The 16,275-nt window shown below is 37.0% G+C and overlaps 1 protein-coding gene across 1 annotated transcript in view; it reads left to right on the plus strand.

Annotated features, from left to right (window-relative positions):
• Positions 1-16,275, plus strand: part of CCDC178 (coiled-coil domain containing 178) — a 349,227-nt gene that overhangs the window by 107,641 nt on the left and 225,311 nt on the right. The window contains exon 4 of the mRNA XM_006091677.2: positions 14,115-14,207. Within this exon, the coding sequence (XP_006091739.2) occupies positions 14,115-14,207 (93 nt within the window). The remainder of the gene's footprint in view (positions 1-14,114; positions 14,208-16,275) is intronic.

Raw genomic sequence — 16,275 nt, forward strand, 5'->3', positions numbered from 1 at the left:
CTTCTAATATGTTTCCTTGAGGAAAAACCTACCCTTAGGAATTGTAATTGTTGGGCCCCCAAATTACACTTGTGACAAATTCGTTGAGAGACTGAAAACTCTTGAGTATTTTTGCTAATAAAATAGTTAGCCAGGGCTAGTTATGCGTTAATCACCTCCTGTGTCCCATGCTCATGGAACCCAGTTTGTGTTCCTAGAGCAACTTTATTCAGGCAGAGGGTATAGCACAGACACAACGGAAGAAAAATATGGTTGGGAAAGTGTCCAGAGCGCTCAGGCACAGGTTTCTTTATTCCCTCACCTTTGGGTCATACAGATGCTCTTGGTCCGTACAGGTCTGTAAGTACTACTGGTCCACCTCTATAGCACGAAACCCAAGTCTGTTCACAGTTGAGACCTCTTACAATGAGCTCCTCAGATAGACATATTCTAGCTACGTTACCAGACTTTCAAAGCCCCCTTCCCCCAGGCTCTACCGAAATTAGGTGCAAATATAAATCCACTTATGAGCACTACTAAACAGTGCTGGCCGGTGGATACATCCTGCTCTTAAATCATTTACAGACCCGCGATTTCAAAACATCATTTATCTTTAGTTAATGCGTTCCATAGCCCAGGGTCAGCAGCTCTAGAGATAAGTGCAATTAATCCAAACCGGCTAAGATGAACCCAGTGTGTGCACAGCCTGTGGACACAGCAACTTTCAAACCAAATGTTCCAGCCTTTTCCACACAGAACTAGCACACAAATACACGTCCTCTTGGCATCTACATGTCACTTCATGTGGAGCTCTTTCCACCCCAACAAGTGTGGTCGGCCATGCCTTTCTTTCCTCCTATTCCTTCACTCCTGAGTTTCTTGTTACCTAAATTCTGCTACCATGACCTAAGGTAAACACTCATGTTAAGGTCACCCATGACCTACTGCTTTTATCTTATGTCACCTTTTCTGAAGCTCTTTGGGCTCCTTCTGAAACGCCTTTCTCTAGGTCAGCGGTTCTCAACCTGTGGGTCGTGACCCCTCTGGGGGTCGAACAAACCTTTCACAGGGGTCGCCTAAGACCATCAGAAAACACATATATAATTACATATTGTTTTTGTGATTAATCACTATGCTTTAATTATGTTTAATTTGTAACAATGAAAATACATCCTGCATATCAGATATTTACATTACGATTCATAACAGTAGCAAAATTACAGTTATGAAGCAGCAACGAAAATAATTTTATGGTTGGGGGTCACCACAACACGAGGAACTGTATTAAAGGGTCGTGGCATTAGGAAGGTTGAGAACCACTGCTCTAGGTTTCTATGCCCCCATTCATTCCAGTTTCTGTTTTCCCTGCAACTTTTCTAGAGATTGTTAATGTTCATTTTCTTGGCTTTGCACTGTCAACATTCCTTTGTGTGTGTGTGTGTGTGTGTGTGGTCTTATCCAACTACCAGCTTCATAAGGGTAATACCCATACCTCTAGCTCCAGTCTCAAACTTCCTCAGGAATATTGGACGCACATACGTTACAAACATTAAGAAGCACCCTCTACACACAGACCCAATTTAGGACAATGGCAGGGCCATCTACTCACTCAGGTATGCTAGAAGCATGGGAGTCATTCTAGATTTATCCCTCTCTGTTTCCTGACACATCCAATTTCTCACCAAATCCTGCTATTTGAACTCCTGAAATACATTTAGTTCTTTCTTCTCCTCTCCTTTCCACTTCCTCTAGCTTAATTAAAAAACAAACAAGCACAAACTTACCTTGATTACTTCAGTAGTCTTCCTGTTGATCATTTCACCTCTTCCAGTAAACACTCTAGCGCATGGCACTGCATTTTGATGACCTTTTCATTGATGTCTTCCTGCAAAAGATCCTAAGTGTTAAAAAAGAGGTCTTGTTTATTTTTGTATCATCAGTGCCTAGCATATCATGTAGATCCAATAAATATTTTTCAGTGAATAAATGAATGCAGAGTTTAGAAAATATGTATGGAAAACGGTAACATGGTATCGACTTGCTTGAGAACAATATTGTCTAAAAGACTTTTCTGAAATAATGGAACAGTTGTTCAATGCAGTGACCACTAGTTACCTATGGCTGTTGAGTTTTTGAAGGGGGCTAGTGTGGTCGAGAAACTGAAGTTTTAATTTTAAATTTCCATATGGCTAGTGCCTATAGTATAGGACAACACAGCTCTAGAAAATAGATCCAGAAATGGCTGTATAAAAACCATGTGCAATGAACTCTTAAGTGAAATGAACTAAAAGGAGCTTTCTATTCTGTTCCACTAACTATTACTACTTCCGACGAAAATTCTGGAGATGTTCTCTCACACGAAATTATATAATTCCAGTTAAGAAGTATTTTTAAGCACTCAATATTTGCCAGGCACTGTGGATTAAAAGAAAAATTAAGCACATAATTTGTGCATTCAGAGATGCAGCAGAAAAATGCTACCTACCTGGTAATTATCTCTGAAATATTGAAATTTGGGGGACATTTTTGAAGAGGTAAGACCATGGGAAAGAACATTTTAAATTACTTTTCCCTCTTTCCCCCTTCCTCCTCCCAGATCTATTTCCTGAAGTAGTGCAGGGAGTGGAATTGTCGGTATTATACTTGTGATGATGAGAACAATTTCATATGCCTGCATACCTCTGCTGAAGTAAAGTGATGCTGAACTTTTGCTGGCTTATTTGACTCACTTAGTTTTTTTTTATGTATTATCCCTTTTCAAGCTACTATTTTGCATCTGCTTGATATCTCATTGCTTTCATATTTTTTAAATTCCTTGGCATATATAATATAATATCAAAGACGACCCAATATCATATACCTCTGGCTCTAGACAATTCCAAGAAGCTGTGTCATTCATTATAACTGGCTGTTTGTGGCATGATATCAAGTTTTCAATCAGTATGACAGTATTTATAGCCACATTAACTTAGATCGGTTAGCAAATATTATGCCATGAGATCATGTATAAAATGATATCAGTAGGGCCCATATATGTAGTAGATGATCTATTTCTTTACCCACTAATTTGAGCATTTCCACAGAAAACTGCCATAAGAAGCTCTTGGCATAATTCCTTTGTAATAAATTTCGAATGCTGCTTATTACTTTTGATTTTCTTATACTCCAGATGGCTACACATTTGCACTCTAATTGTGTTGTTTCTCTATGTACAGATTTCTTACTGGGTGCTATTATTGATTTATTTTCATTTATATCTTTGTTTTGTCTTGAAGTAAACAAAAATTATTTCTCTTAACTGGTAATATAAGGACAATATGAAATCAGAGGAAAGCTTGATTTTCCAGTGTGATTTAATATTTCTCAAGAGCTTTGCCACTGGATGAATTTTGATCTCTCTACTGCACATCAATAATTCAAATAATTTAGTAGTGAAAATGATACAACTCCTAGAAAATATACTAATTATTGCTGGTATTGAGATCTTTACTAAGTCATAGTAATTTAAAAAATCCAAACGTGTATGCATTAAAATCTTTCAAAAATAGAATCATTAATGAAAGCATTACTTACTTTTTCCCTTATGTATAATGATTCCCTCATAGTAACATCCATTTTGATTTTTTTAAGTATACCTTTCCACACAAAGAACTCATTCCTGTTGAATTATTGTCCAATCATGGAATGAGAATCTATTAAGGTGCGTTGCTGTTCAGAACGAATCATGTAATAGGAAACCTCAGTATTTTATTAAATTTTCTCAAGTAACAGCCTAAAGCTGTAGTCACAGGGAAATAGAGCTTTATTGTCAAACTTCACTCTATACTTCTTTATGTTCTTTTTGGTTTTCGTCTCATATTTTCCTTCCCTTTGGATAACTTACTGGGCTCTGGGAAAGAACATAGAGGAGGAACGCTGAGTGAAGAGTAGGTGACGGGTGAATGGCTGCAGTGCGTTACCTGTTTTCAATTAGTGTTTGAAGAACCATCGGAGGAGAAAAACGACCTTTGCCGAGGTCATATTCAAGGGAGAGTTAGTCTTTCCATTTTTATTAAATTTTAATTTGGTAGCTCATATGAACTAGGATCCTTTCTTGTTTAGTAACATATGCTTTGCATTAATTCAGTAGCTTGCATATTGGGAAAGATCATTTAGGGAATCTGGGTGAATAAAAATTGGATACACTCTGGGGGCTCCATGCTAATGTATGGATATCCTTCTTGCAGAAGCAGAAAAATCACACTAGGTATCAATTCTCAATTTAATTTTAGAAATATCGCTTATGGGAAAACTCTGGAATCCACGCAGATCCAACCTTTAAAGCAACCTTTATCCAACCTTTAAGACCTACAAGGTTTATTTAAAAAACAAGTCAGAACGAACAGTGCTACATTCGAAGAACAAACATATATTGGTGAATGTTGTTAAAATTCCCAAACTACTATTAACAAACAGTGGCTAGTTTCTCCATGATTCAAATGCGACCTCAGATAGTTGACAATCCAAGTCTTTCTTATAAAGGCAGTAAGTACACCTCTGGAAAGATCATATCTTACGTGCCTTAATGCCACACCAGTCGACGTAACTGTCAACATTTAGTTCCTTAGGAGACAAGAGATTGACAAAATTGTAAAATCTGCTTGTTGATACCTTTACGCAAGTAATTAAATCAATGGTCAAAGGCATGCAATTTACTAATGCATCATAAATGAAGTGCAGCTAGAAATAGCATGGAGATAACGCTTTCTCCATTGCTAGGTTCAGTCCTTCTTTACGTAAGTTATTAGAAGCATTTTTCAAAAGAGATCTGTTTCTTCATTGTTGGAGGGCCAGAGTGTGTAAGATGAGAAGAGCCTTTATTGGCATGTGCACTTCGAAGTATTGGTGTGTGTGTGTGTGTGTGTGTGTGTGTGTGTGTGTGTGTGTGTACGCGCGCGCTGTATGGGGAAAGAGCATGATGGGTTAATGCTAACATTGCTAACATTTGATTTGGGCTGGAGAAATATATTACTGCCATCCTTAAGTGAAAGTTATAGGTCCATTAGAAACACTGCGGAAAGAGAGTTAGCTCCTACTAGCGATAATATACTTCTATTGGTGGAGAAACATGGGTCTCAGTTTACAAACTGAACGCGGTAAAGAACCCCACTCTTAAATCTTTTTTTTCTAAATCAACTAAATTCAAACTTGGTGGCCCCATCCCGTCAGTTCAGCAGGAAATGTGCCATCATTCATTCTTGGTTTCACCTCTACTCGCCTCCCTACATCCATCCAAATCATTTGTGCTAAGTATTTGGGGTCTCTGGATGTGCGTGAGCATGCGGAAGTATGATAACTGTCCCAGCACCCTCTTTCCATGTATCATCGGTTCCACAAGGGTGTCCCCAATCACGGCTCTAGATTTCAGAGCTCTGCTGGGGTGATGCCCCAGGAGTATGGAAGTCGGGTGCAGTTGGAAGCCCTAATGCATATGAAACCAGCCTCTCTAAGTGCACCACCGCCTCCTCCCCCAGTTCTGGTCACCTCCTTGGCTGCAGCCACATCCTCCTTGGATCCCCAGACCTCCTGCATCACCAGGTCTTGGGAATATTTCGACCCAATTCACTGATCCTACCTTCCCCTCTGGGACAGCCCATGCACTAAAGATCAAACATACTTCAGGCTGCCTTTGCTCTTCTCCAAGCCCAAATCCTGGAGACAAAGAACTAGAACATCTTGTTATGATATTAAGATGGGAGTGGGTGGGTTGGGGGAACATAAGGGGAGAACAAACACATTATTTCAATACATTTATCTGACAGCATAATATTTTAACAAGCATGGTGTTATTAGGGGAGGAGAGAGTCTGATTTGGTTACGCATACAAAAATGTCAAAAAGGAAAAGGTTCCCATTTTAGGTGAGAGAGAAAATAATGCCACAAGAAGGTGCTTAGCATTCTACACAGAATGACTGGGAAACACAGCATATATAACCCAACTCTACCTGTGAGGTACTCTCAGGCTTAAGCTTGCTTTTGTTAACAAGTAGGTTCTTTGTTGGGCTCTATAGGCAAATAGTCTACATCATCTAGTTTGTCTGACTAATGTAGATAAGTGATTTGCAACCTGATTACCTAGATAAAAATAATTTCTAGGTGAACATGATTTTTCTTTACATTTTCTATTTCATTAAGTATGATTCCTGAATTTTAAAAGGCTTTTTAGAGATTTTAATAGTTACCTTTCTCAAAATAAACATGTACCACTATATATTATTTTCTCTCCCTGATAGGATTCAGGTAATATATCCATTCATAAACATGCTAATGCCTTATGCAACATTCTTTTGCAGTTTGCATGTCTATATTACCGTTTGTTATGTGATAACTTGATTCTTCTATTACTTTACTGTATTATAACTTCAGCAAAACAGTTTCATATTTTTATTACGGCAGATTAAGCACTTTTCCTATATTAATTTGTTCACGCCTCACCCCTCAACCCCCGTGTGTGTGTGTGTGTGTGTGTGTGTGTGTGTGTGTGTGTTTGCATGTACATCTGGGGATTGCCAGTTCCAGGTCCTTTGTTCATTTTTTTCTGCTTGGATATTTCATTTTTTCTTGCCAATTTTTTCCAGCTATTTATATATGTCAGAAACTCTTTGTTACCACATTTCAAGTATTTCTTCCTGACTCGAGTGATATTTGTGTAGCTGGAAGCTTTACATTTTTATGGAGTCATATCTCTAGAACTTTATGTGTTTTTGGTGTTATGCTCAAAGAAGCCTTTCTAATCTTATTTTTATATAAACAGTTTCCTCTAGCTGTTTGTTTTTCTTTTACATCTGAGCTTTTAATCTATTTGGTTTTGAGACGAATTCTACAGTTCCCAGGCACTTCACAATCATTTCCCCTGATTCCATTCAAACCAGGTTTACATTTTTTAAGTGACTGGGAAATACTGAACATTATATTCTTATTTTATTTTTGTATTATTTTTTTAAGATATATTTTTATTGATTTCAGGCAGGAAGGGAGAGGGAGAGAGAGATAAAAACAGCAGTGATGAGAGGGAATCATTCATTGGCTGCTTTCTGCATGTCCCACACTAGTGATTGAGCCCACAACTCAGGCCTGTGCCCTGACCAGGAATCGAACCATGACCTCCTGGTTCATAGGTTGATGCTCAACCACTGAGCCTCGCTGGCCGGGCAATTCCTATTTTGAAGAGTTACTGCACACATAGCACATTATAGGGTTCTGAGAACTCTTTTCTTACCTTTGTTTCACCCTAGGACACTGGTCTCCTTTTAGCAGGATGATAGCATGGTCAGAATAGCAAGGTCACAGACTCCAGGGCTAACCCCAGGTCTGCACTGCACAGCGACAAGAGAGTGACCTGCGAGTGCTGAACCTCTTAGTGCTGCAGGGTCTCCTTTGCAAAACAGGGGAGTAATGGTAGCTTCACCACAGGCTGTTGAGGAGCAGAGGCATAAACATGTGGCATGTCTTAAGTGCAAGGTATCATTTTTGTTTTCCTTGGGTCAAGACTCCCCTAGCTATTTCATGAGTTAGCAACTTCCCCAACTAAATTAAAACTTTTGGCGGGCTGGGGTTGTGTCTTAATCATTCTCTTATATTTCACAAAATAGCTATCAGAAATAGACAGAAATGGTCAATAAATAGTTATTGACTTTCTTTTAAAAAATAACATCAAAAGGCATATTTCTTCAGGAGCAAAAGTTATCTTTTAGGAAAATGGCATAGTATTTCCTAATTAAAAAAGTATTTTTTCCATAACAATTTGAAACTTCAAATTTATAAGAATTTGTTATTTTGCATTTGAGACAGTTGTTGAACATGAACAATTTAAGTACTTTACATATTGTCAGCAAATATAAATATTTCTCAGTATGCTCACTATAAAATCATTGATGTAACTCAGAGTTAAAATAACTTAATACCAGATATTGATCTATGAAATAATTTAATATCATGAAAGCTGATTTGAATTGCTCGCCATTCTTTATGTCTCAAGTAATTACCAGAAGGTGAAAAGCTCATCTCTTTACTCAAATTCAGAATACAGAATGATATAGCTTTCTGAATATATGTGTAGAAATTGAAATTTTAAGTTCTAATTTGATTTGCAGAGAAAATGATATTTAATCTTTCTGAAGTTGTGCCTGGTTTTAGTAAGACCATGAAATATTAATTTAATGCATCTTAACTCTAGTCTATTGGATGTAATACAGACATAATATAAAGTCAATAGAATATTAAAGGAAGAGAGGTTAAGAATCAAAGGAATAGAGTTTAAAGATTTAGAAAAGAAATTATTATAGATACTTATAGGAAATATGTGGGAAAATACCTTGTCTTTTTGCAATTTTCTTTACTATTGTACAATGCCTTAAAGGATGAAATGATGTTCTTTGTGAAAACAACACTCAAAGAAGGCTTTATGATTTATTCTATTACTATTGTGGTATTATGAACTTTCTAATTTAGGATTTTTAAAAGTTTGGAACTCGGGTTAAAATGAAAGCCAATATTTGATAGATGCATGTTTGGTTGCACCATCTGCTTTTAATATTTATTTGATAATCATTTTTCTTCACTGTCTCTTGAAACAACTTTGAAAATGGTTATCAAGAATCAATCATAACAATTACATGTTGAAAATTGAAATGTTTCCTCCAGAATCTGTGATTGGCATAATATTATGCCAATATTATGACCTGTAGTCTATTATAAATATGAACCTTTTTAATGTTTAAGGCAAGAGGTTATGCTATTTCCCTTTATGAACAATCACTGTTTTTGAGTTTTCACTCTGTTGGGATTTGATAATAAAAAAATAAATAAGACAAAATCCTTGTCCTGTCAGGTCTCATAATTCAATGGAAAAAACACACATGTGCACAATTATTTAGGAAACTATATATAATCAGTGCAATAGGATACTGAAGTGATAAGAAAGTACAGGGAGAAGGAGTAAGTAAATTATTTTTGTAGTCAGAAAAGGAGACATTATATTAGAGACCCAAGAAAAGGTGGAGTGAAAAGATCTGTGTAGAAGGGATTGGAAAAATGGAGTCATATGGCTTATTTTGATGGATGACTGGTGAACGTGTGGTAAAGAGGCAAGGAGTGGCAGGGATATACAAAGAAATATATTCATTGTCTCACAAACATGTAACTTATAGGCCCTGTCTTACAGTCCTTTGTTGTTACTAAAATGTATATAATATAAATTGGGCCCTAACTGGTTTGGCTTAGTGGATAGAGCATCGCCCTGTGGACTGAAGGGTCCCAGGTTCGATTCCGGTCAAGGGCATGTACCGTGGTTGCGGGCACATCCCCAGTAGGGGGTGTGCAGGAGGCAGCTGATCGATGTTTCTCTCTCATCGATGTTTCTAACTCTCTATCCTTCTCCCTTCCTCTCTGTAAAAAATCAATAAAATATATTAAAAAAATAAATTGGAGAGTACCTTAAGGGCACAGATTATGTCTTCTTTGTCTCTGTACCTTAAACAAGTAGCACAGTGACATAAACAAGATGCAAGTTATAAATTGCTACAAGAATCAATGAACAGTTGAAATGAAATGAATCAAGCATGCTGAGTATTAAAGTGAAGTGGATCTTAGAAAGTAATGGAGTCCAGTCGCAGACAACCCCCGAATCCTTCCTATATAAATACTTAATAAATGATTTTGTAGCTTCTCCGTAATAACTTTTAGTAATATAATGCTTTAACATAGATTTGTTTGCAGTTAGGAAAACTCAGACAGTCACAAACATTCCTGAAAGATTGCCGAGATATTCTGTTTGTCTGCCAGCCATTTCTGGAACAGAGCCTCTAGGCTACAGGCTCTGGTCCCCAGTCCCACCATCCCCAACATCAGAGCGATGCCAGGCTCTGCCAGTACAGCGACCTCACCCCTAACTATAATTGTGCCCAGAAATAGAGAGCAGACTTAAGCTGGTGTAATAATAGTATCCTGACTTCCCAGCAACAATTGATTGGGTTAAATATATAGGCACTTGGCTCAAGTGAGGCTAATTAAAATCCTCTCAGAGATCATTGGAATCATATCTGAGAAACAGCCAGCATTTCTGGTGGCTGATCTTCTACAATATGAAACTCAGGAGGCTTCAACAGCCCAAATTTCTGAAATATATGAAAAGTCAAGTTGTAGAAAGAAAACTAGAATGAATATGAAAAGCGTCTCTGAGGCTGAGGGGAAGGGAATGCTGATGACAGGTGAGTCCCCGTATTCCTGCTTCTTTTATGGACGGACTGCTGATATTTAGCATCAATTAACCAGTATCTTTTCCACAGACAGTCCTTTTTATGTCGCAGCTATTCTTTGTGTGTGTGTGTTTTGCATTTGTTTTTGCTTAAACTGAGTTTCTGTTATCTGCAACTTTAGAACCAATATAATTGGCAATCTGACTTATATCTTTTAGATCGTCAGTCTCAGCAGTGGTTGGTCATTCCTCTGCTTAGCCAAGACCCAAATCTATGATCACTGACTTTGGCCAGGATTCTGATTCTGATTCCTGTCCGCTGCCTTGCTTGATGGTCTGCATTTGTATTCTGTGTTTATCCGCTGGATTTAACTGGTTTAGGGGTTTAGGACTTATATAAATAGAACATTTGACATAGTTTTTGATTGAACCATAAAATTTAAAGAAATGTGTTTAAAATCTCAGCCATGCTATGGGGTGAAAAGTTGGAAACATTAATTCCTGTTTTAATACTCTAACAGTTCATGAAGTATTTCCCAATGCCAGACTTTTTTTTAAAGCCTCTTTGTGAAAAGAGTGTAGATTTCTAATTATTATTGGGCACATTTAGACTTGGATAACGTTAATCAGCTGAACTATTGTTAAAAACAGCAAGAGTTAACAAATAAATGTTTTTCATAATTACTGGAAGAACACCAGGATGTTTGCAAGTTTATTAGGAAGCATGTGTGAGGGACTCATGCCTGCTGAGATGACCTGAGACTAAGTCTAAAGTTGCTTAATATTGTCGTGAGAATATGAAAGAACGGGAAAGGGGCATTGATTTTACAGCCTTAAGAAATCCATTAGTAACAGGGGTAAAAAGAAACAGCATCTTACAAAGATAAAATCTATGAAGTTTTAGAAGAGTAGACGGAACTTACTATCATTGAGTGAAAGGCTTTAACATTTGAGGGTGTTGGGATAAGTTTTCTAAGTTGTCTAACCACAGACTTTTGATATCGTTTGTGGATTTGTGCAATTGGTGACCCAAATTTACACACACACACACACACACACACACACACACACACACACATCCTATATAATTAAAGCCTAATAGGCTAAGTGTCCAGTGGGCCGTTCAATCAATCAAAGTGTAATATGCTAATGATATGCTAAGGCCACTCAACCGCTCGCTCTGACGTGCACTGACACCAAGGGGAAGATGCTCCAACTGGTAGGTTAGCTTGCTGCTGGGGTCCGGTCAATCGGGACTGAGCGAGATGGGCCAGACATGCCCTGAAGCTCTCCCTCAGCCTGGCCTGCCCCCTCTTGCAATCTGGGACCCCTTGGGGGATGTTGGAGAGTTGGTTTTGGCCCGATCTCGAAGGCCAGGCCGAGGGACTCCACTGGTGCACGAATTTGTGCACTGGGACTCTAGTATACATATATATGCTTATATCCATTAAAAATAAAATAGTTTAAAAATAAATTGGAGTAAACTGGGAGAAAAGTCTTTGTAATGCATACTAATAACAGAAGACTATATCTAGAACTGTTAGAGAATAAAAACAACAAGCATAACCCAGCATGTGTTTTCCCATATGTATACCCTGGAGATACTCTCATATAATATAGAAAAGTATACAAGAATATACATTTTTATAGCCGACTTAATTACAAGAGGGAAACATCTCTAAACAACTGAAATGTTCATGGATAGGAGAACCTCTGCATGAAAAAGAATGAAATGCAGCTGTGTGTAACAACACAGCTAAACCTCAAAAATGTACCAGAGAAAAAAGAAGTTGTAGAATGATGTGTGGAGTATGATATCATTCATATAAAGCGGTCAACTCTAAACTAATAAATACAGCATATTGTTTTGAGGTACATAGGTAATAAAAATAAACTGACACCATGGGGATTATATTTTGGATGCTTGTAATTTCTGGTGAGGGAGGAAGGGAAATGTGACCACTGAGGAATACATTGGAATTTGAATGTTTTCATTAGCCACTGATTTCTTAGGCTGCATTGTAAGAATGAAGATTATGTTTTTATATTGCTATGCAATGTTTCACAATAAGAATACCTAAAACAAACAATCCTATATAATAAAGAGCTAATTTGCTAATTAGACCAGACAGCAGAACGACCGTCTGATGACCATCTGGATGAAGGCAGGGGCTGCGAGGGCCGAGCCCCTTGCACAAATTTTATGCACCGGGCCTCTAGTTATAAATAAAATCATGAGAGAAAAATGGGTAAAAGAGGGTTTCCTTTTTTTTAGAAACATTGACAGCTCAGAAGTCTTGTTTAAGCAATGAGGAAGCAAACAAAATTTGAGGAATATAGTGACTTGCTGAGATGCCAACCTAGGAGTGGTTTAACAAAAGGAATTCTCTGTGTAAGATGCTTTCAAGTATGGAAACAAGTAAAAAAAAATTCTAATAGAAAACTCAAGAACAGGACCAGTGCCGTTGGGTGAGATTTTGAATTGCCTAGATCCGTGGTCGGCAAACTGCGGCTCGCGAGCCACATGCGGCTCTTTGGCCCCTTGAGTGTGGCTCTTCCACAAAATACCATGTGCAGGCGCGCACGTACAGTGCGATTTGAAACTTCCTGGCCCATGCGCAGAAGTCGGGTATTTTGTGGAAGAGCCACACTCAAGGGGCCAAAGAGCCGCATGTGGCTCGTGAGCCGCAGTTTGCCGACCACTGGCCTAGATGATTTGAGGCTGGGCTTCTGTCTGGGGCAGTCTTCACATACACTTCATTTCTGTTTTATTCTGTTCCTCAAGATACAGACTTCTGGGGTCTCTTAGGACTGGGTTAATTTTCCAGGGCACCTATGCTTGGCAGAGATTGGACTCCTTCCTTTGTTTCCAAAATTTTGTGTGTCTGTTACAAGTACTGCCCAGGCTCTCAGCTGCCTCCTTCAGGTCAGATGTTGCCCTGGGAAGAGTGGCTTTACATGTTGGTCTCACCTCTCTGGATTCTGCCTTCTATCAGATCTTGACCTAGGTATTCATTATCACCTTGCTAATTCTCAGATGCTTTTATGAAGATTTAAAAAATATGTTTTCACCAGATTTTATTAGCGTTGTTTATTAGAAATATCTGAAAGCATAGATAGGGTTACCCAGATCCACATTTTTGAGACAATTCATTTTCTTCTTTTTTATGATATTTTTTCTAGAAATTCTGTGTGAAAGAGGAAATAGGAGTATATGTTTCAACTACAATTTTCATCAAATTAAAAAAATTAAATGTTTATATCAAATAGAACTTAGTTATGTACTTTCCTACAGCTTCCTTTCCTTTAATAAGTTGGTCTTGATGGAGTAAATTGATTTATTCAAAAAGCACTGTACTTGGATTCATGGTTTTCTTTCGTAGCACTCTTCCCTAAGTAGTCTTTTTACACTGAATGAATTTACTAATTTCAGTCAGGATTTTCGAGTTGTAAAATAAAAAAAAAATGAACTAAATTATTTCTAATCTCCAAGCTCTATAATGCTTTAGGTCTACAAATTAAAAAAGGTAGCTACTATTAGTTCTATTATAAAATTGTAACAGCAAACCAGGGGACCAAAGAACCCTCTTTAATGAGGAGTTTCATATTTGGTGTTCCTACGTAGGATCAGAATAGTCTTGGTAGAAGAAAGAGTATATTGTTGGATTTCCTTACATTTTAAACGTAACTTAGTATTGATTTTTACATATATATATATATATATATATATATATATGTGTGTGGGTGTATATATATATATATATATATTTATACACACACACACACACACACACAATACGAGAAGCCTTACCGTATCAGTTTTTGAACTGACCATTTTTACTGAAATTAAATATACATGAATATTGATTTATGATATGTAAATATTTTTCTTCCTAATTAGGTCTTGAAATACTGCAAATAGCCATGCCTGAAAACAAGACAGCTTCCTCTTCTCCCCCTGGAGATGATCAAACCAAGAAAGGTAAAGTTATCCGTAAGTGATTTTCTTTGAAACCAGGTCATAGGTCAGTGATGGTGAACCTTTTGAGCTCGGCGTGTCAGCATTTTGAAAAACCCTAACATAACTCTGGTACCGTGACACATAGAGAAATTTTTTGATATTTGCAACCACAGTAAAACAAAGACTTATATTTTTGATATTTATTTTATATATTTAAATGCCATTTAACAAAGAAAAATCAACCAAAAAAATGAGTTCGCGTGTCACCTCTGACACGCGTGTCATAGGTTCGCCATCACTGTTAAGTGCAATTCAGTCGGTCACAGAAGGAAGCAGCTCCAAAGGCAGTAAGACTTCTTCTCCAGGCTCAGGGGTCACAAACCCAAACTTGCGGGGGCAGGAAGGTGAGGGGAACGGAAGGAGTTCGTCGGTTTAAGAAAAACCCACTGTCCGGATTAGCTAGTAAGTTGAGGATATTTGTATTTCGATGACATGAGATCCAATATTTGGAATGCTGGCACAAATAGTGATCATCAGTTAAAATTAATTTCTGTCTCTTTGGCATCATTCCTCCATTAAGCTCCCCATCCTCCATGCAAAACAACCGACCTCTATAGAGAGCATTCAGTTCATCAAGCAAAGCACTGAGATGTCTATGATCAGGCCTCAGTGTTTGTTGCTATGTCTTGGCGGATTTTAAGCTTTTATGCCCAAAGCAATCATTGCTGGCTTAGGTACTGAACCTAGTTACCCACCACCCTTCAGATACGTTTGTCATTAACTCTGTCATTAATGTCACAAACACACTGCGTGAGGTCTTATTTATTAATTTCTACCAGATATGATTTAACATAATATTTTTTTCAACATCAACATTAAATTCTTTCCTTTGTTGTGTCAATCATCATGAAGCTATTGTGGTCATATCAAAATACTTATTATACTATAAGTAATTGGACCGTAAGTTTTCTTACTTAGTTTGTTCTTATCAGATGTTCACAATTGAAGTAGAGAATGTTTATTCGTTTTCTATTCTCTGAGAAAAATAATATAATATTTTAATTATTTTTCTTGAACGTTTGGCTGAATTTATGTTTTAATATTTAGGGACATGTTAAACTATTGATATAAAATATTCAGTGGTTATAGGACTATTTAGACTTTCTACTTATTCTTAATTCACTATTGGCAAGTTATTCATTTTTTTCATTTAAAACTTCAGTCATTTGGTTACTTTTCAAATGTATTAATACTAATAGTGTCTTATTTATATCTCTCTATATGCAGCTATTCCTCATTTACATTCATGACATTGGATTTGTTTCTTCCATTTCTATTCTTTTGTCTTGATCAATTTTGCCAGACGTGTTCATTTGTGTTCACTTTTTCAAAGTAATAATTTATGACCTTTTTAAGTATCTTGAGTTTTTTTTTTGTTGGTTTACTTTCTATTTCATTAACTTCAAGTATGATTACCTCTTCTACTTTCTTTTGGTCCCCGCCCACCCTCCCCAGACACAGGTATTCTTAATTAGGATGCTCAGATCACTAATTTTTTTTTAGCGTTTTTTAATTTTCAAATATAATTATTTAAAGATACAAATTTCCCTTGACATATCAGGTAAATAATAATAATAAAAAAGAATTGGACTGTCATATCACACTTAAATGAAGTAGAGATTTACTCAGTATGAAGCTTTACAATAAAGCACTTATAAGCACTGCTGTGTTTAACTTTAATTCACACACCATAAAAACTTACCTCTCTAGAGTATACAATCCAACGTTTTTAGTATAAGCACAGTATTGTGCGACCATCACCACCATCTAATTCCAGAACACTTTCATAACCCCCCAAAGAACCTATAACAGTGGTTCTCAACCTGCCTAATGCCGTAACCCTTTAATACAGTTCCTCATGTTGTGGTGACCCCCAACCATAAAATTATTTTCGTGTCTACTTCATCACTGTAATTTTGCTACTGTTATGAATTGTCATGTAAATATCTGATATGCAGGATGTATTTTCATTGTTACAAATTGAACATAATCAAAGCACAGTGATGAATCACAAAAACAATATGTAATTATATATGTGTTT

Source organism: Myotis lucifugus, unplaced genomic scaffold, assembly GCF_000147115.1.
Source record: "Myotis lucifugus unplaced genomic scaffold, Myoluc2.0 scaffold_93, whole genome shotgun sequence".
Taxonomy (NCBI): Eukaryota; Metazoa; Chordata; class Mammalia; order Chiroptera; family Vespertilionidae; genus Myotis; species Myotis lucifugus.